Source organism: Barbus barbus, assembly GCF_936440315.1.
Source record: "Barbus barbus genome assembly, chromosome: 14".
Taxonomy (NCBI): Eukaryota; Metazoa; Chordata; class Actinopteri; order Cypriniformes; family Cyprinidae; genus Barbus; species Barbus barbus.
The window spans coordinates 31,044,832-31,072,255 of NC_136742.1; the positions used below are offsets into that span (position 1 = coordinate 31,044,832).

The 27,424-nt window shown below is 35.4% G+C and overlaps 3 protein-coding genes across 4 annotated transcripts in view; 1 reads left to right on the top strand and 2 right to left on the bottom strand.

The window, feature by feature from the left end:
• Window positions 1-1,145: 1,145 nt before the first annotated feature.
• On the top strand, window positions 1,146-9,449 carry LOC306880172 (uncharacterized protein). Its single transcript, XM_079433505.1, has 6 exons — window positions 1,146-1,668; window positions 7,212-7,847; window positions 8,137-8,182; window positions 8,279-8,370; window positions 8,577-9,065; window positions 9,157-9,449. The coding sequence occupies exons 2-5, from the start codon at window positions 7,660-7,662 to the stop codon at window positions 8,707-8,709; spliced, it is 459 nt and encodes a 152-aa protein (XP_079289631.1). The 5' UTR covers window positions 1,146-1,668; window positions 7,212-7,659; the 3' UTR covers window positions 8,710-9,065; window positions 9,157-9,449.
• Window positions 1,498-27,424, bottom strand: part of LOC306880171 (actin-binding protein WASF1-like) — a gene marked incomplete at both ends in the record, with an annotated part of 41,925 nt that continues 15,998 nt past the window's right edge. Inside the window, 6 exon segments of the mRNA XM_079433504.1 lie at window positions 1,498-1,655; window positions 2,724-2,928; window positions 2,930-3,278; window positions 15,695-15,862; window positions 17,449-17,624; window positions 21,144-21,200. Of these exon segments, the coding sequence (XP_079289630.1) occupies window positions 1,498-1,655; window positions 2,724-2,928; window positions 2,930-3,278; window positions 15,695-15,862; window positions 17,449-17,624; window positions 21,144-21,200 (1,113 nt within the window).
• Window positions 9,443-14,696, bottom strand: LOC306880169 (uncharacterized protein). Of its 2 annotated transcripts, none has more exons than XM_079433502.1 (12): window positions 13,513-14,696; window positions 13,165-13,231; window positions 12,607-12,881; window positions 12,383-12,529; window positions 11,817-11,896; window positions 11,614-11,694; window positions 11,330-11,535; window positions 11,059-11,161; window positions 10,813-10,975; window positions 10,617-10,717; window positions 10,344-10,494; window positions 9,443-10,035 (listed from the first exon to the last, which is right to left on the bottom strand). In XM_079433502.1, the coding sequence occupies exons 1-12, from the start codon at window positions 13,711-13,713 to the stop codon at window positions 10,009-10,011; spliced, it is 1,602 nt and encodes a 533-aa protein (XP_079289628.1). In that variant the 5' UTR covers window positions 13,714-14,696; the 3' UTR covers window positions 9,443-10,008. The 2 variants fall into 2 exon arrangements, with proteins under 2 accessions (XP_079289628.1, XP_079289627.1); XM_079433501.1 differs by having other exon boundaries at window positions 9,449-9,953.

Sequence of the window (27,424 nt, forward strand, 5' to 3'; positions counted from 1 at the left end):
ATTCCTCTTATGAATGGATGACCCCATAATTCAGTATCCTGTCAGAACCTTGAACATTAGTTTTTATTAATTCAAGCAAACTGTTACAGTAAACAGTTACATACGTTACACGGTATACAGTATTTTAAATCATGTTTAATCTTTGTTTCTGAATCTCTTTTTTTCCCGTTTGGAACATAGAAACAGCGAATGCTGGAGAAATGCAGGCAAAAGTAGTAACAGCACAATACATTCAACTCATCAACATTTATACAAACCATAAGGCCTAAGAAAGAGAAACCAGCGTTCAGTCCCAACAGCGTTTACTTTCATCTCTTGTTCACTCACAAAGTCTGCTTTGAAATATGACTAGGTCTGTTCTCACGTTTTGGCAAACAATTATTACAATTTTATTTTGTTCATAAATTGAGAAATGCAGTAAATTACAATTTATAGACCTCAGAAAAAGGCCACAATGTTTTACAATGTTTTTTGTATGATCTTTATGGGAAGATGTCAACATTTCAATGTATGAATCTCAAAATCATCCCAAAATCAAATAAATTATTTAGAAAAAAAAAAATCATAAAAAAAATAAAAATAAAATTAAGCCAATTTTAGGACTAAATGTCCATTTTAGAATTAATGTTTATATTGAAAAAAATTATTTATTAATCTGGAGGAAAAAATATTTATAAAATTTTTAAAATAATATTTATTGAATATAACCTATATATTTGTGTGTATTTATATATTATATAATATTTAATATATATTTTAATATATTGTAATTAAATATATTTCAACACATTTTTTCCTCCAAATTAATAAATAAATTATACACAACAAAATGCAAGATCCCGATGCAAAACACAAAACAAAAAAAAAACATTTTCTTAATGGGAATTTTTTTTTATTATTATTATTTTGTACATTTTTCATTGTGAGGTGAAATATAACCTGGACAAGAGATTAATCATGTATTTTAAGTCGCCTTGACAAGCTAATAAAAGCGTTCCTTCATTTTTTTCCTTTGACTTTGTCCATCACAAGCACAAAATGACATCAAACATCACATCTCTGAAATGGAAGAACGGTTTAGATGATATAGAAAGTTTAATAGTCATCCGTCACATTCTGATATGACGCTTTTGATCTGCCGCATTGAGACGTTCCTGTCGTGACCAGAAGAGGCTGTTGTCGTCTCTCGCACCGAACTATAACAACAAACCAACCGCTTTTGTTGTTCCTATTGAGAATAAACGATGGACCAATTCAAATGAAAGAAATATGACCGATAAAAAAACCCAACATGGTTATTTTCATTCATCAATTGCACAACAAGTGGTTAAAAAACATTAAAGCAAAGCATTCTGGGAACATGGAATACAGTCGGCTGCAGTCCTGATGTTTCCTGAATTGGACTGCGACTGATCGGAGAGTGTTTGTGGGAAAACTCTTATTGGGAAGATCCTTCCTAGAAACTCTTGATCCCGTGATGTTCATCTCGTCTTTCTCTCATTCCATCCAGTCGACCTCGTCGAACTCAGATTCGTCTTCGGAGTCGCTGTACTCCACGGCGATTCTGCGCGAGAGGATGGTGGCCACGTCGTTCCCCACGCGCTCGTGTTTGGCCTCTTGCTCCCGCTGCTCCTCCACCTTCCTCAGCTGGATCCCTGAGACACCGAGGTAAAACTTGTTATGCTCACGTTTGCATTTATGCATTATATAGACAGTGCATTCAAGGTGCACATTTGTATTTTATCACTTCTTGCATTTCCTGGGAATCGAACTCATGACCTTGGCGTTGCAAGCGCCGTGATTTACCGTTTATATAAGATCAATCAAATTAAATATTTAATTTGATGCCTGTTCTAGAACTCACAATCTGATGCATCTACATTTTTATATATTTTAAATTTAACGTATTTATATTATTTTATTAATGCTATTTAAAGTATATTAATTTGTTTTATTTATTGAATTTATAATTTTTAATTAATTATTTATTCTAATTGTATTAATTTATTACTTCCGTTCGCTTATTGGATTAGTAATTTTTATTAATTGTATATGTTTTTTATTATATTACTTTATTAATTACATTTATTTTATTCACAATTTGTATTAATTATGTTTTTCATTGTATTAATTTATAAGTTACATTTTTATTGCATTGATCATTTTTATAAATTATATTTTTTATTACACAAATGTATAAATTACATATATTCTCAATATATTTATAATATTTTATTTTTTAAATTATATTAATTTATTAGTTCCATTTATTTATAGCATTAAATATTATTAATGCATGCACTTTATTATGCATTTAAAACTATTTTATTACTTATATATACATTTTTAACGTATTCAATAATTTGAAAGAAAAAATGTTGAAATATATTTAATAAAATTATATACATTTTAAATATAAATATATTTAATAAAAAAAAAAAAAAATATATATATATATATATACACATATATAGCATCTGATTGCCACATAAATGAATAAAGTTGTAAACTAAACTACATTAAAACTTTAATTTGGGGCCAAAAGGTTTGGAGCTTTTAATAAATATCCTAATATGTAATTTAGAAAAACAAAAAGATCTACTTGATCTACTTATTTTTTTATGTATACAATTATATTGTACTGTGCAACTATTTTTAGTGTAGATTTTGGACAGATACCTGATTTGCATATGCTAAGTGAACTTGAGCGAAACTCCGCCTACCTTTACGGATGGCCTCCAATAGAACGCTGCGGGCGTCGCTGATTGGCGGCAGGTTGGATGGATACCTCTTGACATCGTGACCCGAGTGAGTGGGCGGCGACGAAAACGCTCCTGATGGGAAGGAAGGCATGATGGGCGGGCCTGAGGATGAGCAGGGGGAGGAGCTTCTGTTTCCTGTGAGGGGCAGAGGAGGAGGAGGGGGGGGGCGGTGGCAAAACCATTCCGTCTCCGGCTGTGGGCGGAGTTTTGTCCAGCTGTCTGCGGGCGGGGGAGGAGTGAAGGGGTGGAGCCACCGGAGGGGGGGCGGGGTGCAGGACGCCCGGGGCGATCTGGAGGGGGGCGGGGGGAGGTGGGATGGCCGGGGGCTGCTGGGAAGGTAAGGGAGGGATCGGAGGCGGAGCTGAACCGCGCATTCTTGAACCTGATATGCTGGCTGGCAGGGGAGGAGGGGGCGGGGGTAAAGGGGGAGGGGCCGGGGGCGGGGCATGGGAGTTGAGGAAGACAGGCGTGCGAGCTGGAGACTGCGTGATGCTGTCTGAGAAACCTGAGCTGGAGCTGCGAGACAGAAATGCAAAAAAATGTCACAATGCAAATATTACTTAATAGTTTCTTGTTATTTTGGAGTGAAATGTGACCCGAACAGGTTTTCCCAGGATTCACCCTTAAAATCAGTACTAAAAAGTAGTGATAAAATAATTCAGTCCAATTAAAAATTGGATAATCTAATTAAAGCTAGGCATTTTATTAAATATTTGTGTTTGCTACACATTTTTATGCTTGTTTTGTTATTTGATTAGCATGTTGCTAGCTTGCGAACACGCAAATGGTAATCTTTATTAGTGGCTTTTGTTCCCAAAGTATTTTTTCCATTCATTTTACCCATAGGGGTATTAAAAAAGGTCTTGGTATATATATTTTTAAATTAATTATATATATTTTAAATATATTGATTTATTAATTGCATTTATTTATTCCGTAAATATTTTTTGCATTAATTTTATATGTTAAATTATGTAAATTTGTTCATTTAATATATTTATAAAATTTATTTTACATAAAATATTAATTATATATTTTAATTATATTGATTTATTAGTTGCATTTATTTTTTACGTACATATTTTGTTTTATGTATTTGTCATCATTATAATTTAATATATACAGTATCTCACAGAAGTGAGTACACCCCTCACATTTTTGTAAATATTTTATTATATCTTTTCATGTGACAACACTGAAGAAATGACACTTTGCTACAATGTAAAGTAGTGAGTGTAAAGCTTGTATAACAGAGTAAATTTACTGTCCCCTCAAAATAACTCAACACACAGCCATTAATGTCTAAACCGCTGGCCACAAAAGTGAGGACACCCCTAAGTGAAAATGTCCAAATTGGGCCCAATTAGCCATTTTCTCTCCCCAGTGTCATGTGACTCGTTAGTGTTGCAAGGTCTCAGGTGTGAATGGGGAGCAGGTATGTTAAATCTCACTTCTGTGAGATACTGTATATTATATATTTTTAAAAGTATTAATTATATATTTTAATTATATTGATTTATGCGCTTATTTATTGCATTAATAATTTTTCATTAATGGTATATTTTTTATTATAATTACTGTATTAATATAAGTTGAGTATGATGTCAGTTGTTCATACAGAATGTTCCTTTCATTAACAAATTAATATATTTTTAATATTTATTATATTCATTTATTATTTAAAACAAAATCATTTATTAGCACTGATTAGCAACCTCATAGCTCAAAGTAGGTCTTTATGAGTTATCATAAAAAATAGTTTCCATTATGGAGAAAACAAACAGGATTTTTACTTGTAGAAGCGACTGTCTGATCAGCGTCTCTGTTTTAGTATGCAGCTGCATATATGCACAGGGAGCTCTGTGCTGGAACACAGCGTTGTTCGGCGGTGTAAATATTGCTGCTTGATTACTTTATTGATTTGTGTGTATCTCACTGACACCGACTCCGTGTTTGTTTATGAGTTTTTACGAAACAGCCTCAGTAAGATTATTGAGTGAATGTGAAGCTTCAGCAGATCTGTCTTGTAGTGCAGACTATAAACACACTAACTCACACTCACTAACAGAACAAATGATGAGCTGAGCTGAATGCTGTGCTATAAACACAAAACACCTCAAAACTGCCTCACAGGATTGGAAGTAGAGACCTGCACGGGCCTCAAATTTAGGGCCCTGGCCCGAGACGAATCAGGATCATCATCTTCATTTTTGAGACACGGACTCACTAGTTTATTAGTAAATATTTCAGATATCTCCTTACTATTTCACACATTCATGGTAATTACTTTTGCTGGAGCTTTACGGCAAGCTTTATTGCGTGTGTTTAAAGGCAGAACTCTTCAGCTACGAAACACCGTCGAGCCGCTCTTGACAGTTGCGGCACGGACTCCTATTGTTTCCACCAATTTTTTTCATCACTAATTGATGGATGTCTAAAATATAAAAATAAGGAGAAGAGTAAAACAGCCCCGAGGCCCGGCCCGCGTCTGATTTATGACGTGAAAATTGACCCAAAGCCCGGACCTAGGGACGGAATAAAGTCTGGGACCGTCGGGCCCGGGCCGAAATTAAGGGCTCTAATTGGAAGCTCCGACTTTTTAATGGCATCCCGGATCGTGTCAGAGGATTGATCAGAGGATTTTGTTTTGTTAACGAGGCACAGTGTCATGGAGACTTCACAAAGAAATATTTGTTGAAAGATGAAGCGGTACTAGATCTGACTGCAGCTGCATCACAAACTGTAAGTAAAATATTTCATAATGCTTTGTCTGTAAATGGAGTTGATACTGTTTCCTATGCAATGACGTTAGCCAATCATAACAGTGGCTGATTACTGGGAAGCCTTAAAGGACACACTCCTTAAAAACCCCTTAATTTTTAATAAATAAAAAAATCTAATAAAAATAATGTTCAGTTCTTAGTACTCCCGTTTAACTGGGCCTGCATTGATCTAAACCAGTGGTTCTCAAACTTTTTTATTTTCAGATTCAAACATTCCTCGTTCTTTTTTGCAAACATGCTTAAGTGTCACTGAAGATATTCTATTCAACTACTGCTCAATTATACAGTAGTTTTAACAAATAAGCACAAGTAAAACTGCCGTCCCAAACAAGACCACAGGGAGATGCCAAAGGACTGCATATAAACTACTATAGAGCCATTCAGAATTATTAAACACAAATGAAAAATTAAACCATTCTGAATGTGTGGAGGAAACTCAGCGATCTGACGGCGGCTCGGCGTCATCAGTGAACAGTGCCTCTGTTAGAACAAGAATAGTGTCTGTGTTTGGAGCATCTGATGCCCATATGTGCATAAACACCACTGAACTGATCTTCACAAACTTCTCCAAAACACGCGAGCATCTATTATAAAACACTCGCTGTATACAACTACATGAATATACTGAACTGTGTGTGTGTGAGTGAGTGAGTGTGTGTGTGTGTGAGTGTGTGAGTGTGTGTGTGTGAGTGAGTGAGTGTATGGAGTCAAAAAAGGGCCATATAGATCTGCAAAATAAAACAATGTTTTGCAAACAAAAATAGAGTATTGAGGAAAAAATGCTTTTTTGCAAGTAAAAAAAAAAATAATTGCAAAAGAAAAGTTAACCACTGAGAGAAAAAATAAAGTTTAGCAAAGTAAAACTTCAGCAGCATTGACTTTGCAACACATATTTCCCTTTGCGCCGCTCCTTTAAATCCGCGTTTCAGTCATCCGTGCCTCTGCGGCGCAAACTTTCCTTTGCGCTTCATTTTTCTTTGCGTCTCGCTTTGTGTCCCTGATTTGACGTGGGGGAGGGGTCAAGAGGTTGGGGTGTGTACAAGGGACGAAGGCGCGTCCTTCTCGTTACGTCATCAGCGCGAGCCCCAGACCGAGTGAGACGTTAAGAGTAACTTACCTGAGACGTTAAGAGTAACTGCAACCTTTACCTAGGCGTCTGCACAAATAAGGCTGTCACGATTAACAGACATTATATTGTACATGATTTATGAACAGCTTGTGGGTGAAATAGGTAAAATAGGTCGCTCTCGTGCGAAAACTCAAAATAAGCGCAGTAGAGGAAGACAATAACACACATAACTAGTTATAGGAAATGCATATGGACATCATTTTATCAATATTCCTAAAACCTTCTCAGGTATTTTAATAATAAAGTATATTAATAATAATGATGATGATGTTCGACTGGTGTTGCTTTTTCAAATGCACGTTATAAGTGACCCAAACTCGAACTGCTTTTACATAGAGCAGCATTTCCTACTGATCAGAATCGTGAAAACACTCAAATAAGAAACAATCGTGCACAAAACACACACAGATGCATGCACAGAACTCAACACACACACACACCAGCCAAACTCCTAAGGGTGTTTTAACTTTAGCTGACTCGCATATCAATTTGTAAATAATTTTTTATACATTTAATCAAATAAATGCTTATCTTTAGGTCCATGGACCTAATGATGCCACAAGTCACCAGCTGGGAAGGATGATCATGGAAAGACTGCTATCCAAACTGCAGGATACAATGAGTCGCCTACCCCTAGATTTAGATTATTTGCAGTTTTTATGCGGTCATGAGCTTCTCTTCATTTCATCAGTCTATGATCAAATTTCAGTCCCAGAGGAACTCCTTGGCGAACTGTCAACCTTGAAAAACACAGTGGATAGGCATATTGACAATAACAATGAACCTGTTACTGCCCTTGAAGTGGAATTTGGAGTTAAGGGGCCCCCAAAGTTTATTATTTCCAGAGAACATCTTCAGTACCTAGTTAATATGCAGCTATCTGTTCCATGTATTGCCGAGCTTCTTGGTGTGTCGACAAGGACAATCAAACGTCGCCTCACTGAGTATGGCATTTCTCTAAAGGACACCTACAGTAAAATCACAGATGAAGGGACACTTACAAGCCTTGGGTCATCGTGTGCAATGGACAAGAGTTTGGGATTCCATGCATCGAGTGGACTCTGCTGGAATACTTGCAAGAATTACACAATTGAGATGTGTAGTCAGAAGGACTTATTCCGTCAAGGGCCCTCTTCATGTTGTTCACGTAGACACAAACCATAAGCTGATAAGGTATGTCACGCGTGTCAAGCCATTGATGTAATGCTACTGATAAAAGTATATGTGACCCTTTCTGTGAAAATATCACATTGTGATCACATTACATTATGTGAAGTCATTATTTGTGAGTTTCTGTGTTTTCTAATTCTATTTAAATTCTTTGAAAATGTATGAAGGAATATAAGTAATGCCCAATATTTTTTTGATATTTTTAATCCTTAAAAATGATTTATGCATGTGAGTTTCTCTCTACAGTTTACATACGCATTTCAACTGGTAATAACAGATGATCTTTTATCAGATATGGCCTTGTGATATTCGGTGCCATTGATGGGTACTCCAGAAAGGTATTTTTCTCTTTAATGCATTGTTGGCCTATAAATTTTGTACAAATCAAATTCCTGATGGAATGCATAAGTCTAACTTTACTTTATGTCTCTCAGATCATGTACCTTGGAGCTGCAACAGATAACAAGGCATCCACTGCCCTCGGTTTTTTCCTTCAGTCAGTGGAGAGACATGGGTTTCCATTGAGGTAAGACAACTTACATCATGAGCGTGTATGAATGCTTTGTTACCTCCAGTAATGATTGCTTCTTTTGTGAACGTCACTTTGGATAAAAGCGTAAGCTAAATGTAAATGAATCCCTGCTTGTTTAAACATGGTTAACATAAGTTTTTTAAATACTGTTAAGTTTCTTTTCTAAAATACCTTGTCATATTTCATTTTTTTGCATTTAGAGTTCGAGGAGACCAAGGAGTTGAAAATGTAGAGATTGCCAGATGTATGTTTTCTGTGCGAGGTTGTGGCAGGGGAAGCTACATCTCAGGAAAAAGCGTGCATAACCAGCGAGATAAATTAGTTAAAGCTTGATATGAATTTTAAAGTGTTCTGTTTCTAAGAATGATGATTTGTGTTCAACATTACACACTGTTTTCTCTTCCATTTTTAGCATTGAGCGCCTTTGGCGTGACATATGGATGGCAGTTACAAACATCTATTATGATGTTTTGCACAGCCTTGAAGAGGAAGGATTACTTGAGCCAACCAACAGCCTTCACCTCTTTTGTTGTCAGTTTGTGTTCCTGCCTCGTCTCCAGGCCAGCCTTGACTCCTTTACTAGTGGGTGGAATAACCATCCTCTCCGCACAGAGAGTAATCGAAGCCCAGACCAGCTGTGGGAAATTGGACTCCTGCAAAACCCTGTCACTCCTCCAGTCCAATCTGAGGTATTTTAAGAATTTGTGTCTTTTAATGCATGTAATGTTTTCATGCAAGATATTGCCCCAATGTCCATAAACTATTACCAACTTTTAACAGATTGCACAAGACGACGACTCTGACTGGGACACAGACAGTATGTCTGACCAGCCGTGGACAGGAATTGTAGTTCCTCCAGTTGAATGCCCCTTAACTGAAGGCCCAAATTCAAGCTTTTTTTAACCCAACCTCACACTCTCAAAACTATGGACGAGACAAGTATTTAGAAGTTTTAAATTTTGTGCTGCTTCATTCTTAATTAACACTAAATCAATCATTGAAATGACTAGTGACCAAATGATCCATTTAGAAGCAAATTAACATCCAATTCAATAAAAAACAAACTTAAGTTGACATTGCATGCTTGTTTTATTTTCTGTATTGGCTATATTTAAAGCATAAAAAGACTTGTGTTCTCTTAACACATGCATTAAGATATAAAATTTTACAATATGTAACACGTTGTGTTCTCTACACATACACAGTAAATTTCAAAACCATAAGAACATTTACCAATGTATAAAAGGTTTTTTTCCTGAACATGTACAATTCCATACATTTAGTAGCATTTTAAATTCTGTTAAAACCGTTGTCAAACTGAATGGCTTGCAACATGACTGATTTAAAAGAACTGTAGTCACCCATGTGTACTGTGGGAAATGTAATTTTTCTGGCACTTACAACTGGGAAGCATATTTTACGTTCTGGCATCCTCTGCATACACTCATGGTCAAAATGAAGAGAAATTTTGAATTCTTTAAGTTCTGACATTAGAAGAGGTTTGTGTCCCTGGCCAGTGAGCCATTGCATAACACCGGGGACAGTTAAGGGCAGGATGTCTCCGTCAGGGTTATCCTCTACAAGCAAAAGAACTTGTTATCTCTAGGGTTGGTATTGTCTGAATTAGATCAATTACATTTTAACATTAATTTGTGTAATCTGCCGTTTTTTTAACAATATTTATCAACTGTCAGTTCATATATGTTACTATAATAACATTTGTTTTAAGTATGTGCAATCCCTGAGATCGAACCCAAGCCCTTGGGCTATGCTAGCACTGTTATCTAACCAATAAGCTACAGGAAACCATTACTGAGGTATTAAGAGCAATCCATTTTCTACTATTATTTTTTGTAAGGAACAAGCGTTTGACAATTATTTTTTAACTTGTCAAATAATAATTTTCCTATATATAATATTCCTAAAATGAAATACAAGATATAGGCTTTTTTTTTTTCCAGTTATACCTTATCATCATCCACCACATCAGGGACAAAGAACTGGTGGCAAAGTCCTGAATGGTTTTCCAGGATGTCCACAAAATTGTAGACTTCAAGACCTTTTCGGATTTGCTTCAACAAAGGGACCAAACGTAGAGTTGCATGCAGCACAATTGATCTGAAAAAAGAACCAGGAAATTCTTGCATAATATAGACAGTGTTGTGGCTAATCAGTATATCTGGTAGGCAGCAAAATTAAAACAGTTTCAAATGTAAAGAAGTTATAAGACTTTTTCTGACCTTATTATGGCCTCTTTGTTCTCAGGTTTAATGGCCCCAGTAAAAACACAGTTAATTATTTGATCATTCCATGCAGAGAGATCGGTTTCCTCTTCCTCCACCTGAAAACACAAACACGTAAACTGTGGCAAATGGTGTGCTTGCATAGAAATAAAGCTTTTATGAAATCAGATTTTATTTGGAAAAAAATTACTACCTTTTTAATCAAATTATAAAGTTCAGCATCATCCACATCATCTATAGTGAGAGTTGATTCATCCACGTCTCCAGATGAGAGATAATCAAAGCACCACGGCCTCAAGAAACGGGGGGCAGGCCCACCCTGAGCGAGACTAACCGAAAACACTTCTCCAGCAGTCCTGAAAGAAAGAATACAAAGTAATATTTAGCTGTATGCAAAAATGACAACTGACATGTTACTACAATGTAAAATATTACGAACCTAAAAAATCCCTTCTCCAGATTACTTAGGGAGTAGATGGGGCTCTTCCCTCTCTGGTGTCCTCTATGCTCAAAGAGGTGTTTCTCAATCTCACCAATCAAATCTACATGTTAAAAAAAGAATGTTACTTACTACATTGTACAATTATAAGCACATTAAAACATACCAAATCTCATAATGACACATGTGGTAACTGTTTATTGTTTTTCTAAACATTAAATTGTTACGATGAATATAAAAACCTAATAAGGCGATTGTGAACCTGACTTGCCTGAAAGAAATTCCTTACGAATGGCACCTGTGTCAACACCTGCTTCCCCCAAAAATGTTACACGCAAAGTATTGCCCGGGGTTCCTCTCTTTTGTCTTTGCCACTGCACCATAGCTCTTTGATAGAAGTCAGTTCGAGAAACACAGATCTTGAAATCCTTGCTGTCATCTACCCTTCTTGCCAACAAACGCAATACATCATCTGGACTATAAAAACAGGAAAAAAAAGATTAGTAAAGAATTCTGATGTCTCAGGGTTGTTAAAATGTAATAAATAAACTGTACCATTTCATGTCTGGGCCTTGGTTTTGCTGTACTGGTGTGCCACACGGAGGACTGCTCTCATAATCCAGTGTCTGTAATATACTGAGTATATACCCAATGGTTAGATTGACTTCTTATAACATTTACAACACGTTATAACACTTAAAACATGTTTTTAATACATAACATTATTGTAAATGAAATAACTTTTCATTAAAAATTACCTATCTCCACAAACACTTGCATGCATGGGCAACTCTGTCTGTGAAAATGTGTCTAAACAAATGGGACACTGTCCCTCATCCTATAATGGCAAAAGGACAACTGATTAAGTATTATACAATAAAATCCCAATTAAAACACAATTGGTTATTTCCAAACTCCAATATTTGTTTAATTTGTCACTTTGGTCACCAAGTATTTTGCAAGATCTAAACAAGCACTCGCTGTTTCAGTTTTTTTAACTTTACAAAAAACATTCTGATTCAGTTCTAAATGTTTAGTAAATTGTATTGACTTCTAACATTTGTGTATAGTTTTAAAACTATAAAAATAGGGCATTCTTCTCAACCAGTGTTATTTACCTCTTGCAAAATGGTCTTTATGTACCAATGAGAGACAGTATAATTACAATCAATTAATCAAAAGTGCTTGACAATAAGGCACTACAAAGAAAATACCATACATTACCATTTTACTAACTGCACCGGTCCTTATGCACTTAAATTAAAAGCAAATGTATTCTCAAATATTTTGAATATATTAAAAACAGCATTTTCATTTAGCTCACCTCAAAACTTGTGGTGGGTGTAGGAGAACAAGTTTGTATTGAAGTGGTGGGTGTAGGTGTAGAAGCTGGGGCTGTAGGGGTAACTGCTCTGGTAATCTCACCAACTACTTTTACATCATCATCATCATCATCATCATCTTCAGTAGTCTGAAATGACAAAACGAGATATATATTCTGCCTAAAAGAAAACTTAACTGAAAAATGTCATTGTGTAAACAACATACCTCATCATTAGCTGACTGTGTGCAGCCACCACAAGATTTAACATGCAAGTACAAAACTGGTAGTGGCATTGTGGTTTTACAAGTACGACACTCAACCTTTGGCATCGTCGCAAACTCTTCTGCTGAGAATGGCAGTGGATCAAGACATAACTCATCTTGAAGAGGGACCATATACAGTGCTGTTCTTCCAGCGGTGGTAGCTATTTTGAGAAGGCTGCCTGTATAAACCTCTGAGTCTGGAGGGACAACAGTAAGCTTTCTTCTTCCATTCCCACCTGACAATTTAAAAACACATTAACAAATCCAGCAATAAAAGGTCTTTACTATATAATTAGGCTTTATACTGTAGCTAAAAACAATGTCAAAAAACAGTGCTTCCCATATTCTATTAACACTTCCCTGTGTACTATTATTAAAAAAGGATGTAGCCTGGGATTTAAGGTTAGAATGCCAGGGGAAATGTTCAATTAATAACTACCTATGGAAATGACTTACACTACAGTATACTCTACTCAGATATTCATGTTTGTGTCTGTTCTGGTTGACAGTACAGCATACCTGGTGCCTTATAAAGTAACCACCCTCCAGTAAGTGACGGAAATTCAGCTTCAAGGAGCTTGCATAACTGAAATAAACATGAAACAGAACAAGGGTTCTCAAACAACCATACAAAGTAAAAACAATCTTTATCACATTGAAAATTTTACGTGCATTTGTTTGTCATTTTTATACATACTAATTCACATTTTACTATGTTTAAGCAAATTATGTTCATTCATCTCAGCATGTTTTGAAAGTGGAATATTACTTTGAAGCAGTTAATTATATAATTAAATTAATTAAATCCTGCTCTAAAATCAGAAGGCACAAACTAACAAATTAGATTGTACTATAAAATGAACTTACATCCGAATAGTTCACATTGGATGAAATTGTAATCACCCGTTTTCCTAGTCCGGCCTGGAGTAGTTCAAGCTCTTCAGAAGGTGTGGGTGAGGTGTCAGTGTTGCTGCTCATTAAATATATGGAAACAGCAAATGGTTTCCAAGGTGTGGCTTTCACATGTATTTGTGGATTTGGAGTTTTCTTCTTTGCTTCTTTAAACATCACAGGAGAAGATCTACAAATAATAAAACAATGTTAATTATAATATTAAACATTCAAAAGACAATTGTTAAGATAATTAGATGTGGCAATATCTGGCCATATCCTGCTCTATTCGAGGCTGAGAAATAGCAGGAGGCTGCTGCTGCTGACCCTGAGCTGACTGAATCTGACCAAGGCTTTGGGTCAGAAGACCTATTAAATTCTGTGCAGCTGTACAGACATCTGAATATTCTCTCTGTTAAATATGTCATGACAACATCATATAGGATTATCTGGATCAGGGGTTTTAAACGGCTCTGCACAGTTGAGCTCAAACCCTAATCAAACACATCTGATTCAGCTAATCAAGATCTTCAGGATTTCTAGAAACCTCCAAACAGGTGTGGGTTGGAGCTGGTTTGAGCTAAACTGTGCAGAGCTGTGGCCCTCCAGGAACTGAGTTTCACACAACTGATCTAGAATATGTGCATTAACAATGTATCATATTAACATCACAGCTTTTAAACATAGTCTATATGGATGTGACCTACTGTATATAAATCAACTTGTTCGGAATCAGAAAGAGGTTTATTTCAAATTATGTTTGCACATACAAGGGATTTGTTTTGTATTACTTGTTTTCAATTTACAGTATATTTTGAGAGACACCTTTGGCATCGTTTATAGTCCATAATACAACTAGGACGTGGAGCATAATAATTATTATTTATTAATTATAAAACAACGTGAAAGGTGTGCATATTGAGAGAAATGTACAGCCGCCGACACACTTAACGTTGCGTCGGCGATTAGCTAATCGCCACATTAACCGCATTAATTGATCTCTAACTTACTTAACTTGAGCAAACGCGTTGATACACATAGTTACATATAGTTATCGGTCTATCTAGCGAACTTGAAGAAAGCGATCAATAATACATACCTGTGATCCATCACCCGCGTGTCTCTGCTCCGCCATTTCGATCGATCCACTCACTCGGTCTGGGGCTCGCGCTGATGACGTAACGAGAAGCACGCGCCTTCGTCCCTTGTACACACCCCAACCTCTTGACCCCTCCCCCACGTCAAATCAGGGACACAAAGCGAGGCGCAAAGGAAAGCTTGCGCCGCAGAGGCACGGATGACTGAAACGCGGATTTAAAGGAGTGGCGCAAAGGGAAATATGTGTTGCAAAGTCAATGCTGCTGAAGTTTTACTTTGCTAAACTTTATTTTTTCTCTCAGTGGTTAACTTTTCTTTTGCAATTATTTTTTTTTTACTTGCAAAAAAGCATTTTTTTTCTCAATTTTTTTTTTTTGCAAAACATATTTTTTGTTTGCAGAACATTGTTTTATTTTGCAGATCTATATGGCCCTTTTTTGACTCCATATGAGTGAGTGTGTGTGTGTGTGTGAGTGTGTGAGTGTGTGTGTGAGTGAGTGAGTGAGTGTGTGTGTGTGTGTGTGTGTGTGAGTGAGTGAGTGAGTGAGTGAAAGAGTGAGTGAGTGAGTGAGTGAGTGAGTGTGTGTGTGTGTGTGAGTGCATGTGTGAGTGCATGCGTGTATGTGTACGTGCGTGTGAGTGAGTGTGAGAGTAGCATGTGAGTGTGTGTGTGTATGTGTGTGAGAGTGAGTGAGTGTGTGTGTGTGTGTGTATGAGTGTGTGTGTGTGTGTGTGTGCATGTTTATGTGGTTTATGAGGACACAAATGTGTATAATGACATGGGTATGACAGAGGTATTACAATATGAAGGTGGTTTATGAGGACACTGCCTATGTCCCCGTAATTCAAAAATCTTAAAAAACATACTAAATGGTGTTTTTTTGAAAATCTAAAAATGCACAAAGTCTCCTGTGAGGGCTAAGTTTAGGTGTAGGGTTGGTGTAGGGCAATAGCACACACAGTTTGTTCAGTATAAAAACCATTACGCCTATGGAGAGTCCCCATAAACCACAAAAACCAACATGTGTGTGTGTGTGTGAGAGTGTGTATGTGTGTGTACCTGATAACGGAGGCTGATTTGGTGTCGGGGGGGTAGGTTGGTGGTGGTGGTGGAGGCTCATGCGGGCGGCCGTAGTTTCTCTCTCCCGTACGGTTCAGGAGTTCGTTCATCTGAGAGTACGGCAGCGCGGCCAGAGAAAACGGCCCGTCCAGATTATCGATGCACTGCCTGCAGAGAGAGACAGAGAGAGAGTTTGATTTTTACAATCACTTTATTAAAAAACAGTTATTATAACAATTAACACAAACCATTATATCATCTTAGCTCGTGTATAAAATACAACTCCTCATTAAGTACATAACACAACCCAACATCACAACACCATTCAAACATAAAAACATTCATTGCATTCATCAATTTGTAATAATTCTTGATTTAAACATTTTTAAAAACTGATACAATGTGCTGTCCATGTAGCTTGACCAACAATAAAATTCATTAATTGACATTTATATTTCTGTAATCTACTAGAGAGATAGAGAGAGAGAGAAAAAAATGGTTTCTCATGCACACATAAAAGTCTATATACATGAACCATTTTTGAGGATTTTTTTAAATACATTAGTTAATCTATATATTTATTTAGTTGACATTTGGTCATTTTTGTATTTTTGGGAATTTTATAACCAATTTTTTTATCCAATATTTTTGGTAAAAATGTTTTCTTTCAATTAGCACAAATATTGCTTTTTTTTTTTTAACTGGTTGATCGTAGGCCTCTTTGATTTCAGCCCATGCACCTCAGATTTTGAGTGAACAAAGTATTATTTGTAGGTCATTTTGACAATATTCACTTCAAAACTGATATAAATGAGACCCATGATCAACCAGTTCCAAAACAAACAAACAAAAAAGACCAGTCTTTTAAAAATTACTTGTAAATCTCTCGTTATGTGACATTATCTCAAAATATTGGATTCAGTCTTTTGACAGTTTCATAGCCTCAAGTACTTTAGCAAAAATGAAAAAATATTGACTTTTATGTGTGCATGAGAAACCATTAAACTTTGCTTAAAGGACAAAGCACACTGAGCCACATATTGCACCATCAGCCCATTTCACGGTGGGGTTTCTTGGCAGCCACAGAATATGCATTAAAGAGACCTAAGGCCTTGAAATATGACATAGTGCCCTAATGAAAACCAAATTTCGAACACTTTTTTTTTTTTTAATAGACCATTGAACTTGGCAAATAGGACAATGCACACAGCCGTATTATATCATCAGCCCATTTCATGTCATGGTTTCTCCGCCACCGCAGAGGATGTGCTAAACTTGACATTAGGCCTTGATATTAGAGGGACTACCATAGGAAAGCCCAATTTTGAGCAAGTAATTCATGTGCATCCATTACTTACAGTTGGCTTTATTCACAGCAAGATGGCAGTGATGCACAAGGAAATAGGTTAAATAAAACTACAAATTGTAATGAGTAAGCATGCAAAAAATTCCCATGTGCATGTGAATAATTTCTCGAGGGCACAAAAAAATTTTCCGTGTGTTTTTTATTATTATTATTTTATTTAGGGGTTCTGTATTTTGTCACTTCGAGAAAATCAATGAAAAAAAAAACCCTTGAGAAAATAAAATATTTACAGATGACTGTATTATATATCTAAAATAAAGCTGTATGAACCTTTTATGTTAAATATGGTCTGAATATCTACTGAGAGGTTTGGAAATTTGAGTCTGGAATTTTGAAATGGAAAATGTGTGGGAACCCAGGATTTGAGCCCAGAGCATTATTTGAGGACTGGTCTGCAGGAACTGGCCTGTGCTCGTGGTAGGCTGCCGATCCGTTGGCGTCTCTGTGTTTGTCCTCGTCGCCGGCGAGCTCCGCTCCCAGAGCCATCTTCTGCCACTCCTTCCTTCGGTCGTGAGGCACTCGTGGGATCTTCTCCGGATCTTGAGGACGGTCGATGTTCTTCTGCTGGAGGAACACACACAGACGGAGCGTTAGTCTGGTCTCCAGCAGCTCAATCGCTCAGTTTGTCTCTACTGTGAAGCAGAAGCAGGTTTAGCAGCACGAGGAGAAACACAGCCAGAGAAGAAACCAGGTCTGTTCATATTTCACTCATAAGATCTGACATATCAGGAGAAATATGAACATAATCACACAAACACACACTCAAGACTGTCATAAAATCAGTCAGATCTGTTGCTTGATTTTGTATATATGTGAGTGTGTGTGTATTTGAGTGTTTGTGTGCACATTTTTTTAAATTATATTAGTTGTTTTTGCCATTAATTTTTATTTTTAGATTCATTTTCTTTTTCATACATTTTTATTTTTATTTTCATGTGATGTATTTGAACTCCAAATTTAATTCATTATTATAATTTGTGCATTTTTTCTTAGTTACTTAGAATGAATTAATTACTGAAAATGTAATCTAATGATCTGATGAAAAATGCCAGTCATATTTTACACCAAATTATTAATTGCCTATAAGTTTATTTTTGTAATTGTTTCTATTATTTTTATTTTTTCCCCTTATCATTCAATTAAGAAATTATTAATATACCATATATGCAATAAAAAATAAATATATTTGGGGATAAAATAAATGTATAAATGTATAAAATCAACCAAAAAATATTATATTATTATATTATTGCATAATTATTGTTATATATTAATATATAATATGTCATTATTGTATGTCTGAATTATTATATATATACAGTGCCCTTCAAAAGTATTAGGACCGTGAGGCCAATTCCTTTATTTTTGCTGCAGACTGAAAACATTTGGGTTTGACATCAAAAGATGAATATGAGAGATTAACATTTCAGCTTTTATTTACAGGTATTTTCATCTGGATATGATACACAACTTAGAAGATAGCACCTTTTGTTTGAACCCACCCATTTTCATGTTACCAAAAGTATTGGAACAGATAGAATGAACATAGATTAAAGTGAAAAAGACTTAATATTTAGTTGCAAATCCTTTACTGCATCAAGCCTGTGACCCACTGACATCACCAAACTTTAGCATTCTTCTTTTGTGATGCTTTTCCAGGCTTTCACCGCAGCCTCTTTCAGTTTTGGGGGTTACTCCCTTCAGTCTCTTCTTTAGCAGGTAAAATGCATCCTCTACAGGGTTTAAGTGTGGAGATTGACTTGGCCAGTCTAAAACCTTCCACTTCTTGCCCCTGATGAACTCCTTTGTTGTTTTGGCACTATGTTTTGGGTCATTATCTTGCTTCACGATGAAGGATCTCTCAATCAGTTTGGTTGCATCTTTCTGTAAATTGAGTTAATTTAGCTGCTGCCATCATGTGTTACATCATTAATGAAGATTAATGAGCCTGTCCCAGAAGAAGCGATGAAAGCCCAAGCCATTGCATTACTTGTGTAATGTGTACTATAATGTACACCTGTGTACACTGTGTTTCAGATGAGCTTGTATGTTTGGGATCATGAGCAGATCCTTTCTTTCTCCAAACTTTAGCCTTTCCATTACTTTGGTCCATAAAATCAGTCCATAAAACCTTGTCCCAGAATTTTTGAGGCTCGTCTCCTATTCTTCTTGCTAATGAGTGGTTTGCATCTTCTGGTGTAGCTGCTGTACTTTTGTTCATGAAGTCTTCTGCGAACAGTAGATTGTGATGCCTTCACTCCTGCCCTCTGGTGGTTGTTGCTGATGTCACTAACAGGTGTTTTAGGGTCTTTCTTTACAGCTGTCACAATGTTTCTGTCATCAACTGCAGATGTTTTCCTTGATCTACCCGTTTGAGGTGTTACTTAGTACACCAGTGGTTTCTTTCTTCCTCAGGAGATTCTTAATGGTTGTACTTGCTATTGCCAGAGTTTGTGCAATGGTTTGATTGATTTTTCATCTTCTCTCAGCTTCATAGTGGCTAGTTTTTCACCCATAGACACCTCTCTGGTTTTCATGTTGGTTACACGTCTAACTAACTATAAATGCAGTCTGCACGGATCTGAAACTGAGCAGACATTCAGTGCTATGTATTGTTTGAATAATCAATTAATAGGACACACCAGGGTAACAAAACACACCTGTCAGTCACATGTTCCAATACTTTTGGAGGGCACTGTATATAATTTTGTTGTGTTGATTTTAGGTGTGAAATGTGAGTGGATTCAGAGGGTTGAGGAGGTTCAGTTTTTAAAGGTATGAAAGCGAATAATATCCACACTCAGTCCCGTTCACACTGAACGTCTGATTCAAAGTGAAGGTGAAATCAATCACAGCAGAGCAAAACACACACACACACACACACGTGGAAAAGCTGGACAGGTCAGACAGACAGGAAACAAACAAATCTGGATGGCTTGTGTTTGACTTAAACCAAATCAAGACTGTTGAAGAGAATTTGTGAAAGAAAACAGCCAAACCAAATGCACACGTGTCGCTGAGATCTCTGATGCATCATATGGAAAACACTGAGTTTTATTTTAACCTTCACATATGTGTGAATAAATATCTGATAGGAAATATTTTATTACAGACACTGAATTGTGCATTAAATTAATATTAATTGAATACATATTAATTTAATTGTGCATTAAATTAATATGTATTCAATTAAATAATTCAAAGATCACTGACCACATATACACATCTACATATCGTTAAAAAGAATAAAAAATTCTTACTTGAAATAAAATAAATTGTAAAATAACCGCATTAAAATAACTACAACTGAAATAAAAATGAATGAAAATTATAGAGACAAAAATAATTAAAATGACAATAAAATTACTCAAACGAAGTAAAATATAAAAATTATAATTTAAATTGCAAATATTTAACAAAATTACTAAAACTTGAAAATGAAAAATTTATAAAAAACTATATATTAAAATAGCAAAAACAATTAAATTACTACAATTTTAACTAAAATTAAAATAGAAAACGTTTAATTAAAATAGTAAAACAACTACTTTGCTAAAACTTTAAAATAAAAAAATATAACTAAAATGAACTCAAATTCAAATGGAAATGGAAAATATAAAAACTAAAATTGCAAAAATGCACAACTAAAGTACTGAAACTTTAATTAAAATTAAAATGGAAAATTAAAACGGCAAACAAACTAAACTAAATTACAATTTCTTTTAACAAAAATTCTTATTTCAAAATAAAAAATGAAATGGAAAAACAAAACTAAATTAAAACTTTAAATAAAATTAAAAGAAAATGGAAAAAAATCTAAAAATGGCAAAAAACTAAACAAAACTAAATTGCTAAAATAAATTAACAGGAAAAACTTTAAATTGAAAACTAATTCAAATTATTAATTAAATCTATAATAGTATCATATATCCTATAATATAATATAATATATACTAGAATACTGGTTTTCCAGATGAAGCATCAGCGTCTCAGCGCTTGCGTACGGCACGTACGGTGATTGTTTGGTTCCCGGTGCAGGTCAGAATGAAGCGGCAGATTGAAGCGTCTCTGATGTTCACATACCTGCACTGGAAGGTCTAGATATTTATAGACCTGATCATACATGTGGGGATCCTGCATCTACAAAACAAAATGACAAAAGAAGAACCAAGGGCACAATTTAACACAATAGAACTGCAATGAAGGACAGTCCAAAGAAATATCTACCAAACACACATGAAAAATAACATAAAAAGCCAAACAGAGATGCACAATATAGCGTTGACCATACTGGTATCGGCTGATTGCTAGCATTTTTGAAAAGTAATATATAATTGATCCATTAATTATTGAATTATTGGTATGAATTGATTAATATTGGAATCAGAAAAAAGCAAAAACACCAACCCACCAAATTTAAAATAAAAAATAATTAAAAAACATAACTAAAATTCAAATGGAAATGGAAAATGGAAAATATAAAAACTAAAATTGCAAAAATGCACAACTAAAATACTGAAACTTTAATTAAAATTAAAATGGAAAATATAAAAATTAAAATGGCAAACAAACTAAACTAAATTACAATTTATTTTAACAAAAATTCAAATATCAAAAGAAAAAAATGAAATGGAAAAACAAAACTAAATTAAAACTTTAAATAAAATTAAAATGAAAAATGGAAAATCTCAAAATTAAAATGGCAAACAAACTAAACTAAAAAAGTTAACAAAAATTTTAATATAAAAATAAAAAAACGAAATGGAAAAAACTAAATTAAATTAAAACTTTAAATAAAATTAAAAGAAAATGGAAAATCTAAAAATGGCAAAAAACAAAAGAAAACTAAATTGCTAAAAAAAAGTACATTTTTGTTTGTTGGGGGAATTATAATTGACAGATAGATACAGACAGACAGACAGAGAGACAGACAGACAGACAGACAGACACATAGACAGATCGATAGACAGACAGACAGACATACAGACAGATAGATAGAGAGACAGACAGACAGACAGACAGATAGAGACAGACAGACAGACAGACAGATAGATAGATAGATAGATAGATAGACAGACATATCGATAGACAGACAGACAGACAGACAGACAGATTGAGAGACAGACATACAGACAGATAGATAGAGAGACAGACAGACAGACAGACAGACAGATAGAGACAGACAGACAGACAGACAGACAGATAGATAGATAGATAGATAGATAGACAGACATATCGATAGACAGACATACAGACAGATAGATAGAGAGACAGACAGACAGACAGACAGATAGAGACAGACAGACAGATAGATAGATAGATAGATAGACAGACATATCGATAGACAGACAGACAGACAGACAGACAGATTGAGAGACAGACAGACAGACAGACAGAAGACAGACAGACAGACAGATAGATATAGAGGCAGACAGACAGACAGACAAACAGACAGACATACAGACAGATAGATAGAGAGACAGACATACAGACAGATAGATAGAGAGACAGACATACAGACAGACAGACAGATAGATAGATATAGAGGCAGACAGACAGACAGACAAACAGACAGACATACAGACAGATAGATAGAGAGACAGACATACAGACAGATAGATAGAGAGACAGACAGACAGACAGACAGATAGATAGATATAGAGGCAGACAGACAGACAGACAGACAGACAGATAGAGACAGACAGACAGACAGACAGAGAGATAGACAGATAGATAGATAGATAGATAGATAGATAGATAGATAGATAGATAGATAGATGATAGATAGATAGATAGATAGATAGATAGATAGATAGATAGATAGATAGATAGATAGATAGATAGATAGATAGATAGATAGATAGACAGACATATCGATAGACAAACAGACAGACAGATATAGAGACAGACAGACAGACAGATATAGAGACAGACAGACAGATAGATAGAGAGACAGACAGACAGACAGACAGACAGACAGACAGACAGACAGACAGACAGACAGACAGACAGACAGACAGACAGACAGACAGACAGACAGATAGATAGATAGATAGATAGATAGACAGATACAGACAGACAGACAGACAGATAGACAGACAGATAGACAGATAGATAGATAGATAGATAGATAGATAGATAGATAGATAGATAGATAAATAGATAGATAGATAGATAGACAGATAGATAGATAGATAGATAGATAGATAGATAGATAGATAGATAGATAGATAGATAGATAGATAGATAGATAGATAGACAGATACAGACAGACAGACAGACAGACAGACAGACAGATAGATAGATAGATAGATAGATAGATAGATAGATAGATAGATAGATAGATAGATAGATAGATAGATAGACAGATACAGACAGACAGATAAATTATGTACATTTGGAGAAAAAAATCTTTGACTCTTTCTATTTATAAAAAATTGTAAATAAACAATTTTCCATATATTGCAAAAAAAAACACATTTGTAAAATTGGTTGTAAAATTTATAAATGAATACACACACACACACACAAATATATATATATATATATAAATTGAAAATATAAATAACAGACAAAAAATTGCTTTTCGTAAAAATTTATATAATTTATTTTTGTAAAAATAAGACTTTTTATTCTATTTAAAGAGATAAATAATGCATATACTGCAAGAACAGTTGTAAAATAAATCAATCAATATATGTACACACAATGCAAATAAACAAATTTTGCTACATATTAATTTTATATATAAAACTTATATATACTGTATATATAATATCTTTTTACTTATTTTTTGCTTTTTTCTCTTAAATCTGAAATTTGATTCAGCTATTTCTTCAAATAGTGACAGCAGTGATGAGTGACATCAGTGTTGGTGAACGGCTGTATATTGGTGCATCATATGAGTTTGTGAAGCGGCAGTCATGCGGCTGCAGCGCTCTGAAACTATCTGCTGTCATAGACACATATTTGACACGACAGAACGACGTGAACAAAAGATCCGACGCACACAGCTCATCAACACATGCTTCTCAACATTACAAACACACTGACATTATATGACCTTATGAATTTAAAATCACGTTCATTAAACTTTGACTTTGATTGTACTCTAAATTTCTGTTTTATGTTCCACAGAACAAAGAAAGTCATACAGGTTTGGAACGACATGAAGGTGAGTAAACAATGTTGATTTTGGGGTGAACTGTCCCTTTAAGGCGATACAGGCGTTTTCTCAATGTTTTGAGTGCAACGTTAAAAGAACGTTCTGATAGATGTGGAAGAAACGTTCATCTCATGTAGACAGTGAAGCCTAGAAGCCAGATGTACTTGTGCTGTCTGGGTAGTTGAGATGCAGATAATATTAACTTATTACTGTCATTCATAATGTCTAAATATAATTTGATTAAAAAATATATATATTTATTATTTATTTTTTTTATTATCCGGCCCGAGCAGATAAACGGTCTGCACCGCGTAGCGCGGATTTGTTCCGCTTTCAGTTCGTTGTAAATCGGGCATGATGAGAACGCAAGGTTGTTCATTCCATTTTTCAAACTGAGAAACATCCTTTCTTTGACTGAATGTGTGTTGCGATGTCACGGGACGCGCCTAAACCCAAAATCTACGGAAAATATTAGGAAAATTTGCGAGCTCAAAAATTGCGGAGTTTGCTTGATTTTGAGATAAATTCAGAAATCGCAGAATCGCTAAATCCTAGAGGGACTGAATAACGTTCTTATAACGTTAAGAATCAAACATCAAGGACAAAATGATTTTTCAAAGTTATAAATAAAAAAAACTATGATTATTGGAGTATTTTGTATAAGAAAATACAATTTCAGGTTTTCTATGTGATCATTTTGTTTAATTAAATGCATTGCTTGCTATTTCTTTGGAATTAATTGTGAAATGTACTAGCAATTTCTGAGTGAAAATTGTTGCACAGTAAATCCTAACAGTTTTTTCTGTATGTGTGTGTAAAGTAGTGAGTTTGATTACTGTTACAGCCAACACACACACAAACAAACACACACACACACACACACACACACTTGACTGAGCATTAGAATGTCAGTCAGTAATAATAAGAATTGAGGATTAATATTATTTTAGTTTTATCAAGCTCACAAAATCAATGAAATAATAGACAGGAGAAAGTGAATGAAGGCTGCTGTCAAACCCTGTGTGAGCGTGCATCCTCTCTGCTCTCTCGTCTCATCATCATTCACTTACTGAACCGCCGACATCAGCGCTCTGTGTGTGTGTGTGTGTGTGTGTTTGTGTGTGTGTTTCTCTGACATCTGAACTGAGCTGACGGTCGTAACTCGACTGTGTTCATCTGTTTTGTCTTTCATTCACTCTAACGGTTCAGAAATGATCCGACTGATTCATGGATGTGTTGGACATCTGAAAATCTGCACTGTAAAAACCATATGAATGGTAAGTCATAGCAACATATGTTTTTCCCATAGTGTACACAGCTGTGAAACACCTGACCATTAATGCTTTATTTTTTTTTTTTTTTTTTTATTAATCTATAAATATTTATAAATGTGAATATACTTAACTTAAAGGCCGTTTTTAAGTTGTTGCTTTTAAATTATGATTTTTATTAATAAAAATATTAAACTAAATAAGAAACATAACAGTACTAATATTTACTATGGTTAATATTTTAGTAATAATCATAACTACTGTAAATAAAGAAAATAAAAAAAAATCTAATAATAATAACAATAATAGTTTACAATACTAATATTTATGTCTGCCTTAAAAAAATTTTTTTTCAAATGTTAAACCAGCAAAATTTTATTTTGATGAAAAACCACAGGAAACCAAAACACCTGACCATTAATATTTATTTTATTTTATTTTATTTATAAATTTGATTATACTTACAAATTTAAGGCAGTTTTAAGTTGCTTTATTATGATTATTATTAATAAAAATATTAAACAAACCAAGAAACATTACAGTAGTAATATTTCTTATTATGATTAATAATTTTAGCAATAATAATCGCATCACTACTGTTGAAAAACAAATATTTAAGAACATAAATAATGAAATAATGTTTCATTCCTAAATGCAGGTTTAAGTGACTCTGAAAACACCGACGGATCATGAGCTGCTCCTGTGTAAATGAACATAGTGCTGCGTTTCTCTCTGAAACACACAGTGCATGTATTTATTTAATTAAATCGCAGCCTTTGCCATTTGATAATCGCACTAAGCCATATTGCATTTTTGTTTTATTTTGAGTGATCATGTCCGTGTAGTCGACTCTCTCCTGACAGGCAGCTGTCTGAATATCAATGCATCTATTATTGTCCTTGCACTCAGTTCTGAGTGTGTTAAAGATGGCATCACCATGGTAACGGAGTGGGAAACTGGCATCATCACTGGTACCGGATGTTACAAACTGGCCGACTTCATGGTGCATTTCATGTATTTGTCTCAGATGTTTCTCCTAAAATTTCTTGAGAGAAATAGTGCTTTATTGTCATATAGCTTTACAATTATTAGCTTGAAAGAATTCAGTGAGAACTGTTTGAGTTCATACCTGTCAGTCCTTGTCTTGTGTTTCCCCTCCTCCTGTGCCCATATTTGGCCTTCCTGTTCCTGTCCTCGTTTGTCTTCATTAGTTTAATTAGTCCCTAGCCCTGTGTTGTGATTAGTCCACACCTGTTCCTTGTTTTCCTAGTGTTTATAAGCCCTGTGTTTCCTAGCCCCTGTGTCCGGTCTAAACGTCATTGATGTTCGTCTCTCCCCAAGCTCCTCGTCTCCTTGTGTGTGTCTCTCCAATAAATGTGCTATTTGGAACTCCTACGTCTCCTCGCTCCTTGTGTCCCGAGAGGGAACGTGACAGAAGACCGGACCTACAACAACACTATGGCTGAAGACAGGCTTTGGTGTCTGCGGCAGGATGGTCGGGAGTTGGTAGAGTATGTAGAGGAGTTTCTTGAGGTTTCCAACGAGGTGAGCTGGATTGACGCCTCGCTCGGTGTGTGTTTTCGGTTTGGGTTGGACAAAGATGTCATCAGCTGCGATATCCCCACGTCCAGTTTTTCCCTTATCGGGCTGATAAATTATGTCCTCAATGTACATGGCATTGATTTCGAAGTCGAAGAATGTCAAACCGATCTTCGTCCAACCCAACCCGAGAACAACCCGGCCTCACCAGCTCACCGCTCGCCAGGACCCTCCACATACCCTGCCAAATGTTCCGGCCACCCAACTCTTCCCAGCACTGCTGCTGTCCTCAGCCCAGAGCACCCCCGCAACCCCGCGCTTCAAGAGCGCCCTCCTGAGTTCCCGCTGGTTCCGTCCAGCCCTCCTGAGTTCCCGCTGGTTCCGTCCAG